Below are 19,586 nucleotides of genomic sequence, written 5' to 3' on the forward strand. Positions count from 1 at the left end.
CAGAACAGTCTTATGTAATAGTGACAGATAAGAAAAAAAAATTTAGCCCTCTGTAGCTACCACAGATTGATCCCTTTTAATCATCAGAAAGAAGTTGTATTAGGCCATCAGGAAAATTTTCCTAAAAGGCATTTTTCAAGAAAGTTAAGTATCTGACCTCAACTTTTCCAGGTACAGTTGTGTACACAATCAAACAAGAAGTATTAACTTGTATTACTTGATTATTTAAATTCAATCAATTTCCATTCAGACATCTGCAAGTGCTAAAATCACTTAAACTTTTATAAGAAAATCCAGAACTAAATACTGTTTAGTATAAATAAACATGCTGGTTTAGTACTGGAGAAAAAAATCTCCTCGACCACATATACTGTATGTTCTTGAAGTTAACTGCGACTCCAGGAGCTAAAATTACATTATTTATATTTCATATGGCAATACTATGCCCAGTAAATAGCTTGGCTTATGACTAGGGTTGTCACGAAAACAAGTTTCACAGCGTCCTGCTACATAATATTCATTTTAAAATGAACAGAAATAGAAATGCAGACGTACAAGCTGTTGTATATTTTAAAAATACCTAAAAATAAAGACAGGATTACCTGAAGTTCAGGTTCTGCCTGTGTAAAGTATTTAAACTGTTTTCATACTGATCACACTTTTTGGCTTGTTTATCTCTTACACCTTTTCTCACCTGTTCCAGGTGTCTTTAATGTGCCTGAGGTGGTAGAAGGTTTAGTCCTTGGTGTGGTAATGCCAACCTGAGCTGACATGCCCCGTCGCCAGGAACCCGTCTGTGAAATAACAGTGTTCTTCCTACCAGAAGTGCTTTTATCAGATTCATCAGACACATCAGAGGGATTCCTCCTCCATTTAGATCCTGGCTCCATTTTTATGCCACTGTCAGATCCTCCATCTGATTTCTTGACTTCATCACTCGACCATAAGGAATTCCGCTCAACCTGGGAATGCTTTTCCGCATCAGTCTAGGACAAATAATGAATTGTATTAGAACCTTCATAGCAAAGCTTTCTTTTAAGCAGCTTCATAGATGAGAACCATTAAACTGATGAATAAACTTAGCAGTCATCTCTATGCACCAATAAACCTAACATGTCCTTGATAAAGAAATACCACAGTAAGAAATGAACCCTGGAAATGGCATATTTTTTCCAATACACTGGGGAAAAAAAAAAAAAAAAAACAACAAAAAACATACAAGCCACCCCCAATAAAATAAAGCAAAAAAAAAAAAAAGAAAAAAGCACTTGATTTATACAGGATATATATTCAGCTCCTTGCCACTTATAATCCTCCATCTCAAATTTCCCAGGAACCCTTTTAGTGCAATGCCAAAAAATCATTTCAAACTTGTGCAGCTAGCTTTTCCTTGTTCTTTCTGCTTTCCTATCTCTTGTCTGACAATCTGATCTCCAGAGCATGATGAGGCAGCTTTTTGAACAGATCTGAAGATGTGGAATGCTGTTAATTCTAATCTAACATATTAGGAAGACATCCAAGCTGAAGAAAAAAGAATCCCCTACAAGTTTCTAATGATACTCATGTCTGACATAAATACACAAATAAGATCATTTTTAAATTCATATTCAGCTCTTACAAACTGTTTTTCCATATTCTTTGCACAGACAGATTGTGCAAATGGAGAATTTTGGTAAGATCAATGTCAAACACAGTTTTCTCTTAAACAAGCTTTTGTCAAATTCTCAGACGCTCTTAAATAAAATCTATTTCCCCTACATTAGCTTTACCTGTTGCTAATGATTACTATTAAAATGCTCCTTGCAGAGTTCTACTTCTCCTGTCAAATGCTGTTGATTAATTTGGGCAAATTTTGTAACACTACAACCAACTATTTTTGCTCAGGTACAAATGACCAATGTCCACGTTTGACCCTCATCCAGGTAAAAATTTCATAATGCTCCTCAAGCATGACAGTATCATGAAAGAGCCTGCCAATTCAACACGTGATCGTGAAGTTCTCAAGTAAGAGCTAGTGGTGTATTTTTGGAAGTTGTTGGGTGTCATCTCTTTCTTGCAGCCTAAGTGAAAGACAAGTGTGCTCAGCACCGTGCGGTAGTCATACGGTAATAACACTTCAAAGGAAACTGTGTTAAACACCCTGAAACATTATAAAACTCATAACCTTCTACTCACTTGGGATAAGCAGAAAAGCACAGCACAGGAAAGGATAGATAGTTTATCATGCTTTCAGCAAAATGCCTTTTTTTTTTTTTTTTTTTTTTTAAGTTCCTCAAGTACATTTCAAGTTGATGATTTTTCTTTCTTACCAGATCACACCATTAATCTTACAGAATCTAGGTGGGGTTGTGGTTTAATTTCTTCTGCTTTTTACTCTAAGTGCTTTTTTAAAAGCCTGAAAAACTAGTCTAAGTGATCAATATGTGAAAGCTAACACACACATCAAAGTGGTCTTCCTTCAATCACATAAAATAAGTTTAGGACCTGAGTTATTTATCTCTATTTATCTATATATTGAGCCATTGGACTAATGAGCATTTCCTGAAGTATGGATTTGGATGCTATTTTTGTGTTGTATTTTCCTCATATTATTCAAATGTTGTTTCCCTGACTCTCCGTTCAAAGAGAGCAATTTAGCATAGTCTTGAACGAAACACTGCTTCCTAACTTTTTGTATGGTTGCCAGATTTTGGGATGGCTACCTTTTTATTCACGAACATTGGTAAGTTTGCAATAAATTCACAATGTGATCATTTCGATGTCCTGTTGCTCTAAAAACCATCATTTCATGCTAACGTCTCCTATGTTTACACAACTTGGAAGAGAGCACAGGCAAGAAACAACAAATAGTCATCCAACAAAACCACCCCGACATCATCCCTCGTGTGCTTTAATTAGTATCTTGCTTCAAGTACCTTGTCTGGAATTGCCTATTTATCCCATATGCATGTGAGAGCAGGAAATACACCTACTCACACTGGTAAAGGGCTTATTCTAGTTTTGGTTGACTACAAAACGTTCCTGCACCTTCTGTTTTCCCACTTCACATCCCTAAAAACAGCGCAATCTCAACACAGAAAACTGCATTGCAAGAAGTCCTCTCTCTCTGCTCTTTTCTATTTTATTTCATTCAACTCTTACACCCACTTTTTTGCAAACTTTTTTCCTCAGCCTTCAAAATGCTGCACACGTACCCTTGAACCCTTTTGGCCAGAGACATTTCTGTTTAATAGTAAACACTGAGAACAGCACAAAAACATGACTAAGGCATCAAAATCAAAACACAGTGAAACCTGGCTTACAATTTCAGCTGAAACTCCACCTACCTAAAGGGCCTGGATTAGGTGAAAGTGGAAATACTGTTTGCTGGAGGACACAGCACAACGTATGCGTAAGATGGGAACAACGGCTGCCCTCTGATTGAGCTGGGAGGGGCAGTAAGCTCTAGGACTTCGAAACATTTTCACAGGGTTTTGTAAACCTATTCACAAAGCTGTGAACAAATCAAATCCATCTTTGCTTCAGTGAAACTAAGAAGTCATCTTGGTCCAACAGTTTAAAGATGCTGCTCTTTTCTATTTAAAGGACTTGTTTCCTCTCCTCTCTTCTTCTTCTGATCTTTTCAGTATTACGTGAACAACTTAACTTACTTAAGTTAACAACTTAACCTAACCTCTTCATCTCATTTCAGTTGAATAAATTATTTTTAAATGCCCACCAGGTGTTTATTCCTCCTCACTCTATGCGTATGATATGCCCTTAATAGCATACAATACGCAGTGCTGTGTCAAAAGATAAACTCTTCAAGTCTGTGCAATACTAGGGGAAAACATACAGGTCTCTGAAAGCTGAATAGCTATGGTAGGTGGTTCAGTACTTGGCACAATCAGAGCAATACACACTGATGTGGTAAGGCAAATTCTAGTTCCCATGTCTAGCTTGTTCAGAACTAACCCAAGGGCATCTTCATGGCATTAAGATCCCAAACATGTATTTGTAGTTCCAAAAGGGGACTACAAATATGACTGTCCAGGAAGATGGAGTCACTACCAAATTTAGGGCTTCCTTCTCAAAGATGGACGAACTACATCTTCTGGATTTGGGAGTACGCAGCAGCTCTGAGAATCAGTTTCTTAGCAGAGACTTATTTTTTCTACTGCAAGTATGTCCTCTTCACCGCAGAGATGATTCTGAATAAGTTACTGATTTTATCAGCAGACACTGACATGTTAGGGCTCTCTCCCTTTGATGTGCTTTATTATTTGTCTGAACTCCCGGTTGCACATGTGTTAGCTTCAAGCTCCCTCTTTAATTATCTGAAACCTAACTTCTGTACCACCTCAAAAAGATATGGTAGCTTAAAAGTTAAATGCCTACTCTTTACGAGATCGTAAGAGGTGGATACCTGAGAAGAAAATTCCACATCCCTTGACAGATGTCTGCCAGTCCTGTGTGGCTCACCACACAGGGGAATGCAAACCTGGGCACAGGCCATCATACAGCACTACAGGTAAGGCAGAAAAAGCATCTATGTAGCACTTGCTATTGTCATGAGCAGTGAGGACTACTTTGGGCAGCAGAAAATCAACGCTGCAAGGTACTTATGTTTACATCACTCCAAGCTATCTTCATTCCCTTGGTTGACAAGAATAGGATTTTCTGTTTAAATGAAAACAAAGTATTTTATGGATAATAATTTGCATTTAACAGTAATACCTAGAATAAATATTTTCAGTCATGAAAACTGACGAGAGAAGCAGGTCACAGTCATGAATTAAAAGACTGTAAACAGAACTTGTACGTCTTGGCTCCCAGCTCCCTCTCCTAATGACTATCCTCTGTTGTCTGTACAAGCTTCAGCACATTTTCTGCTGCTATGGGTCTGCACTCTCAGGTGCTGTGATAGTTGAGGAAGAGGTGTTCATCAACACAGATTTGGATCTTTTAGAGGTGTTTCCAAGAATCTGATCCATCAGAAGATAGAAGTCAAATGAGTTTCTATTTTTTTCTTAGGCTAATATTTAGTCACGTCTCCTTCTTCTTCCCTTCCCCCCCCAACAGTATTACAATGTTGAGATATAAATAATCGTCAAAAAAGCTTCTAGTGCCTGTGTTACTCTTTCTGTTACGAACTGAAAAACACACTTACTAGATCTTAACTCCTCTCAACTTGTACAGGACTTGTATTAGCAGTTTCGAGCACACATGAAATCGCTGATACACAACCAGAGGCTAACTGGAAATCTTTAATGTAGGCTCAAATATGCACTATGGCAAGGGAACAAAGAGTAATATATGCTTGCACCACAGTCCTGTAGGCAGAGTAACACTTCACAGCAACCACACTTCTACATTAAAACTGATATTAAAAGCAGATCTCGGGTCCAGTCATGAAAAGGAAAAAGAATAAAAGAGGAAAGAAACAGAAGAGAATGTCATACATCCATCCCTCTCCTCTACCTGCTGCAATGCTAAGTCACTGCGTCCCAGTTGCTTTGAGACATGACACTTGAGACCCTGGAGCAGGTGGGTGTACAAAGAACAAAGAACAAACTTCTTAATCCTGCACTTCTTCTAGTATTTTTTCCTTGGGGGAGGAGGGGTGCTATTCTGAAGAGGGGGGGAAGCAGTTTATATTATTGCAAATCTCTGTACTATGCAGTCTAACTGATGAATGAAGAACTGTTGGGTATCTTCACTTGTTTTATACTGTTTGGATGTGTGGAGTCTGTGCAAAATAAGTAAATGTAGGCTGCAGATGAACATAAATTTATCTCATTATGAAATGCTGCCAAAAAATAGAAAGCCTGCAGTAACATGCAGCCCTGGAAGTTTACAATAATGTATTTCATTTGCCTAGTACACTTACATTTCCGATGGAAGTGTAAATAATCTTTCAACCTTCACATTGACTTAATTAAATTCTAAGAAAAAAGATAATACCTTTTTCCAGAGCTTAAAAAAAAAAAAAGTATATAAATAAATCCCATCTAATAATGCATGTTTTCTGTACTGCAGACCTACTATGAAGGAAAAACCCATTTGTTGCCATAACACCACAGCAGAGATTCCACAGATTCCACACACGCAGGAAATATTCATAAACGCCACATACGATAAGGTGGTTACTACTGCTTGACATTGCCTTTTCAGTGACACCCACCGTACTGAGGTCTGCGTGTGTTCAATTGTTCAGCTACGTAGGGGAAAGGGGAAGGTAGTAAAGACACATCTAAAACATTACTGTGAACTAATTTAAGAATCTGTAGCTTGGTTTTGATATTCCGGGAAGTAGCATGGTATTAAACATTAGTCAAAACAACAATAGTTCTTTGCTTTCGTATTGCTTTTCTCAGTCAGTTTCCAAGTTTTTCAGCCAGAGTTGCTGAAAGGCTGTAGAGACAGCTGCAAATAAGATCAAGGTTACTGCTTACAGGAAGAATATTCATGCATGTAATTATTGTTTTGTCAAGAAATACTATCTGTGAAGAGATGAATAAACACTTCATCCAACTTTAAACAATTGTACAGATTACACAGGAGAATGACAAATATCAACGTTACTCTTCTAAAACCAAAATCTTACCTGTGCATCTAAGTTTTTGCGAGAAGAGGCAGGTGTGTTGGCATAAGAGCTGATAGAAGAGCTGGTGTTAATGTCATCAGTACTAAGATTATCTATGGTGTCACTGATCCCACTGCTGACAGAGCTGCTGTCATCCCAGCTGGAGAAAACGCATAACAAAAGAAGAAAACACGGGTCAAAAGACAAAACATAATTCAAAAGGAAAATTAGTATTTCTCTAAGCCTTATCCTACTGCTGCTTGCCAAATGAAAACGGCCTGCTCATTTTCATAACTTATCTTCATTGCAAATCAAGTCTAAATTCATACAGCTCATTGACTACAGGGTTGCCACAAAGCCTATTCTTTATCATCATTAAGCCGGTAGCACCAATGATGTCATTCTTCTTACTGGCTCAAATGAAAGTTTATGTCAGTAAGCAAACGTGAAAGTTGCCCTCGGAACTATGCCTACAGTCCTGGGCAGGGAGGCAGAGAGAAGTGTTGTGGGTAGGTGTAGCATCCACTTACTAAGCCATAACGCAGAGATGGAATGTAAATGTAAGGAAAAACAAAAACAAAAAGCACCACTATCTTGAAGCAATCTCTAATACCTGGTTGCTATGTATACCTGGATCATACCTGGTAGATCCAACAATCTGGATCTACCATTTGCAGCATCACCAGTAGCAGAATTTTTTAGAAAAACAGAGAGCTGTTTGGAGTAACTGAAAGTTTGAGAGAGTGCCTCTGTCCTTCAGAATGCACATAATCCTCCTGAGCTGTACAACATATCCTCTGCAAGCCGATACATTAACAACTTCCTATTTACGACTACCTTCTTCCACTGCGTGATACCTTCAACATCTTCTAGTAACCAAGAAACACATAACTAGAAGTTTAGGATGTGCAGAATGCCAACAAATATTAAATATATATATAAATAAATTATATATAAAATATGTAACGAATTATCCATGCCTGAAGTGATTTGAATGCTGTAACAGACAAAATCAAAATGATCTAAAATCAAGCCAGATGCTCCATGCCTAACACACCCTTAAAAATAAGCTGCTTAAGAAGAGATTTACAAACTGGCTTACAAGTGCTCCATCTCCAAGAAAAACAAAGCTAGGATTGAAATAATGCCCTGTGAGTAGCTCTGCGAAGACGTTTCAGTCCACTGATGGATAACTATGGCTGGAAGTGCACAAATACCCACTTCATAGATCGTGCGTGAAGTCTAGCTGCCAGAGCTCATCTCCTGGCCGTTCTCTAGCCATTTATCAGCGTGGTCTCAGACTTTGGGAGCTCTATACGCTCTTCCTCATCGTACTTCCTTTTTGCTTAAAATACTTGTAAGCGAAGAGTCTGCAGGCGCAGTTTGCCTATAGGAGCCACCGTAAGCCATTCACAAATGGATGAGGCCCTGAGCAACATGATCTAGTGGGCAGTGTCCCCACCTATGGCAGGGGGGTTGGAACTGGATGGGCTTTGAGGTCCCTTCCAACCCGAGCCATTCTATGATATGTAATATATGCACATAAAACTGTTTATGTGTTACATGACTGAACTATGTCAACAAAAACAGCAGATGCCAACAATGGGGACTTGAGGAATCTAGGTCTGGTTTCTCACATTTTGTTCTTAGCTCTGTCACTGATGCACTAAATGAATTCAAAATGAAAAGCATTTCATTTTTCTCACCTTTAAAAAACAGTCAGCTATAGGAGTTCCAATAGCACTTGAGTTATTTTAATCACTTTTTCTTTACCTGTGAATATCTTACGCACTCCCATCTCCATAAGGCAGTTCAGGGAATTTAGCAGAGCTCAGCCAGCTTGCAGGAGCACCAGTAGCAACAGGGACCTGCTCTGTGTACCCGCAGGAAGAGTTATTGTTTGCAGCTGCTCTTTACTACTACCGTGTTTCAAGTTACGGTCCTCATCAATCTGCCAGCGGGACCATTTGTGGGAGTTCTCCACTCATCATCTCCGATGAGCCAGTTGGGTAGCTCAGATCGACAGCTTCAATTAGCCTGGCTGAGCTGGCCTTCAGGAAATTTGGGAGTACTACATGCACCACTTTGCTGACACAGATCGTAACCTGCAGCAGGACAGCGGTGCTGGGACAGAGACAGAGGGACAGACTCCGGGATCAGCCCCCAAACCCGCATGGTGCCTACCGGGGCTCAGTGTTACTGAGCATTCAAGCAGCATTCAAGCCCCTCTCCTGGTGGAAGTCAGCTCGTCCACGCTCCTGCCACTTGTGATGGAATTTCAGCAGCATCCCAGTTAGAGGCAGAGCTCCAGCTTTACACTAAGATTTTCCAAACTCTATTTGATAACTTCACCAACGCTGATTGGGAAGAAATGTCTGTATTACTGGTGATGCTACCATTCCAAGGATTGCTTTTTTTTTTTTTCTAGATTTGCCTCAATCTGACTATTTTTAAAGAAGAGTCTGAAGTAATAAAAAGTAGATGTAAAATGAAGTTAAAATACAACCCCAAGTACAATTTGAGACTCCTTGCATCTGACCAAGCCAGACAGCCAGATTCTAGAGAAGTTTTATTTGTGCTGTTATTTTCTGCTATCTTTCTCAGGATAACAGTGAGTGATGTGCTGACTATGCAAAGAAATCTAGGGAACCTAAAAGGGGAGGACAACATATTTTTTTTCTCTAGAGTTTAGTGTGGAAAAGTGGAAAACTTTGAAAAGTATTGAAAGACTTCTTTGAAGCAGCTTTTATTTATTTAAGAGCTGGCAGTTAAATATTTTAAAGTAAAATACTGACATCTATAAAACTTCTGCATTTCAATTTTTAAAAATGGGTCCTATAGGTGATAGTTACCATTTTTTCAAAACCTATAATATAATTTCAGTTCCTCGATTTTGTAAGGCTTTAAATAAGGTTTAAAAAGTTATTTTAATAACTATATATAAAAAAGCTGCACATTTTCCAAGTTTTGTGTAGCAACTGTTTCTTTCATATTTGTGAACCTATAACAAAATCCTATAATCCTATAATAAAATCAGCACTGCTAATATTTTCCATGTTTAACCATTTAATTTCCTTCTTATAGAGACTGGGCAATGTGGAAAAATTACAATACTGTTCCTCTGTGTCTCACAGTTTCATCTTTAACACTTAGCAGAATTTTTAAAAGCTTTTTTTTTTTGTTCTCCACAGATAGAACGAATGCAACAATTAGTTCCCTTTTGTCTGCTAGCAATATACAACTCAGTCTTCACTTGTACAAAAGTAACCAAATATGCACTTCAGATATGCATATCTCCATATGTATATTCAGATATTACAAGCTAACTTGTCCAGTATGGGAGACAAAAACATTTTTCTTTACCTTCAGAATGTACAGAAACATTACATTTCTAACCATTCACCACTCTTAAACTATCACGGGCCCCAGTTCGACAGTATCTAAAGAATGTGTCTCATGTTAATCATCAGTAGTTTCACTGGTATCAACTGGTCCTACTGACTTCAGTTGGGCAATCTAAGGCATTGTGGAAATATTGAAGTGCCCTTCAGAACTGGCACACGTGCCTAAAGACAAAGGTAGAAACATGCATCTGAATACATTGATTGCCATGGCTTCCCCTTAAACAATTGCTGGGCTTTAAATCTTTTATGTTCTGATGGAAGCTATGAACAACTCAAACTTTGCATTTTCAAGTTTAATAATCTCTTACTAAATCAAGAAAAGGTCAGCCATTCGGAGGTCCAAAGAGGGATGTCTAGTATTTTGGCTGCTAGAAACCAAGCAACGCAGCTCTTGTAAGCATGCTGATTACACCAAGAAATGATTTGATGCCCACAGCTGCTTTGACAAGATTAAAATGCTGTCAGCTACAAGCAGCCATCTCAGGTTTAGGTTTATTAAATATCACTTTAGCAGGGGAGGCTAAAGGGGTCAGACTTTACCTAGGAGGACAACGGGACATGATGGGAGAGGAAAGAACAGCATTTTAAGAAATTTAAAATAATGTTCAAGGACTCTGTAACCAATTATTAATGTTGTTCTTTTGAACAGCACTACAGAAGTTATAAATGTAGAATGCAGCATGTAGAATTCACTAAACTCTGTAAATAAGATCCCAATGCAAGAATCTGGGAGCAACTCTGCTCTTTCAGAAGCAAATAGCATACGATGTACACCACTAAAATGTAATTTAATTAAAACACATCTACATTTAACGTGCTGTTGATGAGCCGTTATGTTAAAAGCTCTTCACCCCAATAATTCTCTCACCCCGTATTTGGGGTAATACCAACCCAGTGTAGTACACACCGCTCCACGGGCGCATCTGCATGCAGGTGAAGACTGCTGCTTCACAAGGGGACAGCATCTGTCTCCCAGCTGATGCATCTCTATTTCACGTTGCTCTTGAAACAACCTCAAGCCCTCCGCATAAATTAGTTCACTTTTACCTTGATTCAGTGCCTTGATGGTTGAAGCCGAATGAAAAGCAGCAGAATGGGGAACCCAACAGCCCTCATAATTACAGCGTGCTTGGCTCCCAGAGCCATGATAACGTCTTTGTAATTTAGCTGGTGCTAATTTCTGATGTCAACAAAACTCCACTCAACCATAACCTGAAGCTGGAATGCCTGGGCTTTCCTTTCTCTATTTGATCAATCACCTGAAACTTTACTTTGATTACAGAAAACTACATAAAATTTTAAAAGCCTATTATACAGGGAAATCATACAACCACCCACTTAAAAACCATTACCACTACTGAAAACAGGTGATGTAAATGGAACAGACAGCTAGTAATGTTGGGTTTTCTTAGATGAGATGTATCTGAGGGCATAGAGAAGTTTTAACCAGTGCCAAATACTGGGCAGGCATGGGGACCACCTGGAGTAATCGCTACTCATGTCTCAAGTGCAAAGTACCTGTCACCGTCGCTGTGAAACTGCCCGTGCCCAGTAAGGGGCAGCCTGCAGTATATGCTCATTGCTCACCTTTGTCAGTTTTAAGTTTTAAATATCTCTCCCAAATACCTCAGACACTGTCTGATGCTTTAAATTTTCCAAATGAAAGTATTGTATGCGGTAGGTGGTACCTGAGGGTTTCTGACATCCTGAGAACTTTAGCCTAATAGCAGCTTGGTTTTCCCTCACCTTTCTGTAGAAGGCACAGCCTCATCCTCCTGCCCTCTCTCTGTTTTTGCAGTAGAAGTGGGTTTTCATTTCATCAGAGCTGGTTACCCAAAGTACACCAAGCCACCTCCTGCTCCCTAGGAAGCCAAGCACCCTCACTTGGAGGGAGCGGGGCTCCGGGGAGTGTGAAACGTGCCCTTCCCCTTCCCAGGCTGCTCACTCTGATGTGACTAACATCATTGCCAGTACACATCGCCCACATAAAGCACCAGGTCAACTGCTCAAAGCTGCTTTTTGAAACAGGTTTGCAAAGCGGTTAGGCTCAGACTTGTATTTTTCTACAGTCTATCAGCACTTTCCCATCTTGCATAACAATCATCCACGGAATTGGCTCTTCTTTGTCAGCCTGGACAGCACGTGAAACCAGCCCGCAATCCTCAGGACATCCACCCTCACTGCAGAAATCTTCTCCATTTGCAAGTCCAAGGAAGAAGTGTCATTAATTTGTTAGAGGCTGAAAACGCACCCTTTGCTGTGGATGGGTGTGGATTTTTACTTCTCTGGCTCTTCAGTCAAAACCAAAATTACAATGAGCTGCTGAAAAATACATTTGTCAAAGACAGGGCCTTGGGGCTCTACAATATTTCAACTGGAAACATGGTAATTATGCTCTTCTACCTAAAAATTTAACTATTTATTAGTTGATAGGGGAACAACAGCAACAAAAAGGTCAAGGTGTAAAAGGATTGAAACTTCCCAGCATCTTCAAAGAATTAAAAGGACAAATTAAAATGCCAGAAAAAATGTAATTACACTATAAAGTGAGGTACTAAATACTGCAGTTTCCACTGTTTTCTTCTGGGATTTCCTATAATACTGACATCATCGTGTCAGAAATCCAAAAACCATATACAGCTTCTTACATGCTTTTCCTTTCAAATTGTTATAAAAGGTGACAAATAAGTGTTCGTAAAAGAATGGATGGAAATCTACTCTGAGAGAATTGGATTTAGTTAATGTATTTCACAAGGTTATTAATCACCCACCTTCCCCATGTCTTCATTATGCTCTTTTATTACATCTCATCATAGGTATTTTAAAACAAAATGTTTTGTTTCTAACCAATGGTAGAGCTCAGGGACAGCACTGTTCCCATGAAACACCTTGCAAAGTGAGACCATGAGAACTGAAAACCAAAACAGGAAACATGAATATAGACCATTTCCAGCTGTTTTCTTCTGGAGCAGAATCCCACCCTTTTAATGATATATTTGGTGCACCGTTGAACTTTTGTGTGTTGAGAGCCATTTAGACCATTTTAATGTTCAGTGACCATTTGGTTCACCACCACCACGCTGAAATGCAGCACCCTGTAAAGTTCTGTTTAGCATTCATTTAAGATAACATTTCAGGTTTTACATTTAAAAGACCTATCTGTAAAAAAGAAAAAAAAAAAAAGAATCAAAAGAAAAGTATCAATTAGTGTCAAAAATGTTGGGGAAAAAAAGACTTGTGGAAGCTAGAAAATTGCACGTGCACTTGTTTAATCTTTTTATATCTGTGCTAATAACGTTATAAAAATAACACCAGATTTTATTTTGCCCTTAAAATTTGACAAGCCATTCTCAAACTTCAAGTGAACACAGCTTAGCGGGCACACATAGGAGCTGCTAAAACCAATTAATCTCAGGGAGTTTACTGGTTGAAATGGTCTAAAACTACATGAAAGCAATCTGACTTTCTACTGAAACTAACAGTCTCAGGCTCTAGAGCAGAAATTCCAATGGTAACTTCTTTATCTGCACAAATTTTGCTCCAAGACTCTTCAGTTACTGTCTAGAGTCACTGAATAGAGCAGTCGCGCAACTGTATTAAGTTGCAAAATGCTTGACTGGTGGAACTTGTTTTTTGGCCATTGTTCAAAACAATTGTTCCTATGTCATTACACAGCCTCGGGGTGAGGTGATAACTCAGTGCAAGGCACTGCCTTTGACCCAAATACTGGATGAACACTACCTCACAGCTAGCTCTGAAGAATCTAGCTCGAACGCTCCAACCAGCTACCAACCCTTATTTCCTGGGTTCATCAGCCACAAACCATAGTTTTGGCCTCTCTGCCCTTTGGCTGCTGCTGTCACCTATTTACTGTTCTATCCGAAGCCCTCCTGTGCGGAGGAGCCCAGAGCAGCCCTACAGTGGGTGCACAACGCATCCTTGTGCTGCTGGGACATTGCCCTGCAGCTGGTGGCACGTTTACCTCCCTGCTTCCGAGGCACTGGGGCGGGTACTCGTCCCTCAGCGTATCTGTGCAACTCCATTGCCTCTAGCTGATTTAAAGCGGTGAAAGCTGGCAAGAAAATCAGTTTATGTGCATCGCTGTAAGATCAGCGTTAAGTCTTGCTCATTATCATGTAAAAAGTATGCTTCGTTTGTTACGTCTTTGTTTCCAAGACAGCAAGAAGGGCTGAGAAGTTGTCTAATACGTCAGAAAACCGTGTTTGTGCACAGAATCTCTGCTGTTCTCAAGAAATTCCTGTGAAGTGTACACATGCCCCAGCGATGAACCGACAGGATGCCCACTGGACAAGTCAAAGCTGCTGAGCACACTGCAGTGGCTGCCCCAGCTCCCTGCGCTCCCCCTTGCTGGCGGCCGCGCTGAGGGAGCAAGGAGTTCACTGGCAAACGCCACGGGGACCCGCAGGTGCGGATCACAGCCGCAGCACGCCCTTCTCTCCCTGTTGGCCGGGGTCCGGCCTGTCGGGGGCTGCCCGAGCCCCCAGAGCTGCGCTCACACGCTGGGGGCACTGCGTGCCTCCCCGAGAGCAGGGCTCACCTCGCCCACTGCAGATACCCGCGGGATCACATCGCCTCCCAGCTCAAAGGCACTATTTGAGTTAGGGCTTGGAGAAGGGGTGGCACTTACTGAAAGCACGAAATGTGCTTTCTGACACAGATCTCCCATCTGATAGTCCTCTCTGCACTGAATGGAGCTGGTGAGGGCTGAGCAGATCACAAGCAGCTACTGTTACCTGGCAGTCTGCTTCGGGAAACAAAGGAAAGATTCATGGCTCCAAAACAAAATAAAAACGGGCTGCCTGAGCACAAAGAAGGAGAAGGAGAGATTAGCTAAATTCTTCAAGGACTGACGTAACTAAACAAGGGAAGGAAGGGAACGAAGGATAGCGTGGAAACAAAAACATGCAACGGGCATTTAAATTCCCTGCTGCTGAGTGGGCCCTGGAGAGCCGCCCCTGGCCGGCCCACCTGCTGGGGAGCCCCTGCGGCCACCAGCCCGGGGCCAGGGCCACCAGCCTGGCGCCAGGGGCCACCACTTGCCCGGGGCCCCAACAGCACAGGGGCCCCAGCCCGGAGAGGTGCCTGCTGCGCACACCCACGCAGCCCACACCTCCAGCGGCTGGCAGGCAGAAGATGGCTCCTTCGCCTCCCAGCCTGGTTTGAATTCCTCCCGGCTCTGTGCTCCAGCAGTAACGCGAACGAGAATCTTTTAAGGTCTGCACACGGTAATCCTGGAAACACGCAGGCATGAAATGAAGCACTGATCTCTGCATGAAGACTTGGAGTAATTTACAGTCACTGTTGAAGCTCTTCATTATTCAGAACACACCGTAAAGCTCCTACATAAATCAGTCAAGGCAAAAACCTGTGCACAGGAAACAGATTGCACATGCGAGAGAAAACTGCTCCTCTTCCACCCGGCAGCATCGCTGGCAGCTAAGCCCAGGGGTAGGAAGCAGGCAGAACTTACCGCTGTTCTCCCATCGGAAAAGGAGAAAGACACAAAATCTGTCGCTCTGAAAGTATTACAGCCTGCTGGCGTATCTCTTAAAATGCGGCTGAACTTGGCAATAAAAGGTGTCAATTTGATCACAGAGCATAGCACCATCCCTCAGGAAGCTAAATCGCTGAAAAATGACTATCGTTATCATGCCAGCAACTTCGCAAAAAAAAAAAAAACAACAGACACAATCAAGTGAAATGTTTCATTCTTTGTAATGTGGAGTTGTGTGCACTGAAGATGTCAGCTACGACTATTTCTGGAGGCAGTTTTTTTGTTGTAATTTTTTTTTCTAGCCGAACTGCAACATCTTAACTAGTACCAATGAATCCTGGTTTATGTCCGGCTTTAAAATTAGGCTTCTTTGAAAGAAGCTGCAAAAAGGAAAACGATCTTATAACCTTACTCAGACAAAGGGTTTATCAGGAAGCCATCACAAATTTGCACAGGAGTGAGAATCAGAACTGCACAGTATGCCCTGAAATGCAAGTGCACCCTGTGCTGTGATAATGGCCAGAAACAGCCTGACCCGCGCCTTTGTTTCAGTGAAGTGTGAGCTCGTTCTCACAGAGAGATTCTTCTTTTGCACAGAGAGCAAGCAAAGTGTTAAAATATAACAAAGCCCCATAGTTTTCTGAGGCTAAAAGTCTGTAATCCTAGTGGAAAGATACCCAGTTAGACTGCAACCTATGAATGCTCATAATTAGTCAATAAACCTCACAGAATTCTGAAGTAAAGCCCGAAAAAACAAATGCAGTGCTAGCTGTCAGTTCTCACATATGGACTTTACTATTATTTTATTAAAATACTTGTAACCTAATAAAATATATTGATTTCATGGATTCAGCAAGTCAGATGAAATATATATAATGCAGAGAGAAAGCTCACATTTACTGCATACTCTAACACATTTCCATTGCTGCTGGATTTTAAATACTAGACCTACTTACACAAAGGTGTAACACACCAGGCAGCCCAAGATTTCAAAAGTGCAGAAAACATCTTACCTTGCAATATTCCTAGGCCAAAGCACTTCTCCACCTTGCTGCCCATGAAGAATTCCAGAAAAGGGGCTTAGATTTATTTTACAGGTTGATACCTTCATTAGGCTACCATCCAACACTCCGCTAAATAAAAACAACTTGACTATCTAGGAACAGACTTTAAAAAGTTGGAGGAAATTTGTTTTCCAGCAGAGCACTCAACATGCAGCAGCTCTCAAAGACACTGGCAAGTAAAGCCTAGCTAGAAGGTGATCATCAGAAACTTCCCCCAGAAAGAAATCTGATCCCTCAACAAAATTAACCTCTGAAGTGCTGAAAAAGTGAGAGGTCAAGACTTTCTGCTGGTACTAGGTCAACTGTGAAAAGCTGTAACCTGATGGCAGTAAAACAGGCAGACTGGGTGCCTCCAGATCACATACCGTAACATATGAAGTAAAAGCTCATGTCAGCAACCCTGTACTTGGAGGTACTAAATGACGGTATTTGATCTCAGCTAAAAGCCTACAATCTGTGAAAGCATATTTCCTACTCTGTTTTTATAGTCTCACAGACTGATTCAACAACACGACTGCTAAAATAACTATAATTTGTTTTATGAGAATGTAGCAGCATAAAAACAGAAGACATGCTTCAAATACTTTAACATAAAATATTTGGAATACTGGTAAAATATAAATTTTACAAATCTACAAACACAGAAAACATTTTCAATACAAATCCCCTGGTATCCGCTACCTTATGAACCTGCGACAAGATATGTAAGATTTCTCTGATTAGGGATTAAATACACTAATCCTTATTTACAGATGTAAAGCAATAGACTTATCACTTTCCTTTATTTCAAGTAGAATAGAGATAGGTATTTATAAATACTTGGTTGATAAAAATTTATGGTTGCTAGCATTTAAAACTCTAATTTTAGCCTAATAAAAATACTTCCTGGCAGTATTCTTCCCAGATCTCTACTTTTTGCCATATATGAGGGATTTTTTTTTTCTAATATGGGAAACAATGCGAGTTCTATTTACTGTGGGTAGCAGCGCTCAGAGGCACTAATTACCCGTATGCCTAGATGCTGCACAAACGTAATGTATAAACATTAGAAAACTTGTAAGGCAGTGAGAACTGGAAAGCTGGTTGCTCACAACCCATGTAGGCTCACCATTCACAGGGTCTCTGGCATGCTAACCGGCTCCGTGCAGGGGGGAGAATCTTCAGGCAGAGAGCAGAAAATGCCCCCCAAAAGTATCCCCAAAAATGTACATCCTAGAAACACGAGACGAATGGCGATAGTCATGTAGATGACGCCAAACACGGTGGTGCTTGGTAGCCATGAATTTGGGAACGGAAGGCAGCACTGTAACTTGGCGTGGAAGGGGCCAGGGAGCCCAAGGATGGACAGAGAATCAAGGGACAGGTTCAAGATCCCTGCGAGCAGAAGGGGGCAGGTGGGTGAAACAGCATAAATAGACATATGAAGAGACTGGGGACAAAGAGTTGGAATAGGGATACTCAGGTTAGGAGTATGGTCCAGAAAGGTAGTCTGAGACCAAAAAGAGGGATTTTATCAGCCTCCTTGGTGAGGGGGTAAGATGAACTTGACAAACAGTTTAAAGACGGGGAATTGGACTGCAAAATGGAGAGAAAATACTAGGAAATATTGCATAGGGACAAGGGATTAAATCTGAGATAAAACCTAAAACTTTTATCGTATTTTGTTACTTTAAGAGGGGGACATACAAAAAACTTGCCTCTTGGTGAAGTTTATATAGCTACTAACATTGACTAACTCACTGACTTCCAGCTATAAGGGAATATGCAAGTCCACTCCCGTTATTACAGAAGGACTTGTTCACCAAGTAAGAAATGACACTACCAATCCAACCAGGGTAGGTTTCCGTTGTCCAGGTTACTGATGAGCAACTGCGTCATGAAAGGGAGATGGGCAGCCGTTCAGATGGAGGAAGTGGAGAAGACAATACCGGGCTGTATTCTTAGCCTCACCTCAAGAAAACCCTCAATCATGCAGCCAGAAGCCAAAGAGAATAGAAGGAAAGAGTCGGCAGCAGTCAACCCTACTGATGTATTTATTAACTCTGTCATGCGCCTTAAATAAGAGACACGTTTTAGCATAATGCTGTACTTTTGTTTGAAAGAGTTAAAATGCAAGTACTCAAAGGTTATAAAATAAAGACTTTGTGGAGAAATTCTTCTGCCAAAACCTTCAAATAAATGAGTTGCAGTCTGAGCTTGCCTTTCTATTCTGGAGTCTATATTTTAGTGGCCATGGTGTTACTATAGCAACAAAGAAGACTGGTAATTTAGGGGCTGGTGGATGTGACAACTTGCAATTTAGAACAATGCTAATAATAAAAGTGGCTTGGGAAAAGCATCATTTAACACCAATGTTTGTGTTTTAAAATGAAAAAAGGCTGCTCATTTAATATCTTCTTGCAGCTGGACTATTATCTATATTAAGTTAGTCTAGTGGTGAATAAAAGATAGAAACATGACTCTTAGGCTTTTTGGTATGTCTGCATCTTAAGAGTGAAATCACTCCAGCCCCTTCACCGTGTGTATATGTAAAAATGCAAAGCTATGGATGTCATTAGCTTTGTTGAAGATTAGACAAGGATCACGTAGCTTTTTAAAACAAAAGTATTTATTATCCGTAATAAAAGCGAGGGTAAATTTACTCATGGACTAATACTAATCCTTTATTGCCTCTGCTGAGTTTAAGGGGACTCAAAGGTATTCTTTATTAACAAATCTGTTAATGCACTGTTCCTCATTCATTACTGTAATCATAGAATAGTTACTAGAAACAACTCTTAGATATTACAGATACTTAAAAGAATCACAACTGGAATAACAAAGCTTTCTTCTGACTTCTGACATCCTTCCTGTCTTGACCAAAAGAGCTCCCTCAAACTTGATGCTTCTTAACTATCTGCTTTCAGAGTTGCATAGAAAATCAGCAACTGACCTGTGCTAATGGTAAGTAAGAACAGCAAGAAATGTTCTAATTCCCAAAATAATCATATCTGAAATGGTAGTCTAGGGAAAAAAAGCATTGGAACATCCCATCGGTT

At 40.4% G+C, this 19,586-nt stretch overlaps 1 protein-coding gene across 9 annotated transcripts in view; it reads right to left on the reverse strand.

Moving 5' to 3' along the window:
- NAV2 (neuron navigator 2) overlaps nt 1–19,586 on the reverse strand; it is a 422,583-nt gene that overhangs the window by 49,199 nt on the left and 353,798 nt on the right. For all 9 annotated transcript variants that reach the window (XM_066997396.1, XM_048050015.2, XM_048050013.2 and 6 more), the window contains 2 exons: nt 6,587–6,725; nt 695–986 (listed from right to left, as the gene is read on the reverse strand). In XM_066997396.1, coding sequence (XP_066853497.1) covers nt 695–986; nt 6,587–6,725 — 431 coding nt within the window. The remainder of the gene's footprint in view (nt 1–694; nt 987–6,586; nt 6,726–19,586) is intronic.

Source organism: Anser cygnoides, chromosome 5, assembly GCF_040182565.1.
Source record: "Anser cygnoides isolate HZ-2024a breed goose chromosome 5, Taihu_goose_T2T_genome, whole genome shotgun sequence".
In the NCBI taxonomy this organism is placed as follows: Eukaryota; Metazoa; Chordata; class Aves; order Anseriformes; family Anatidae; genus Anser; species Anser cygnoides.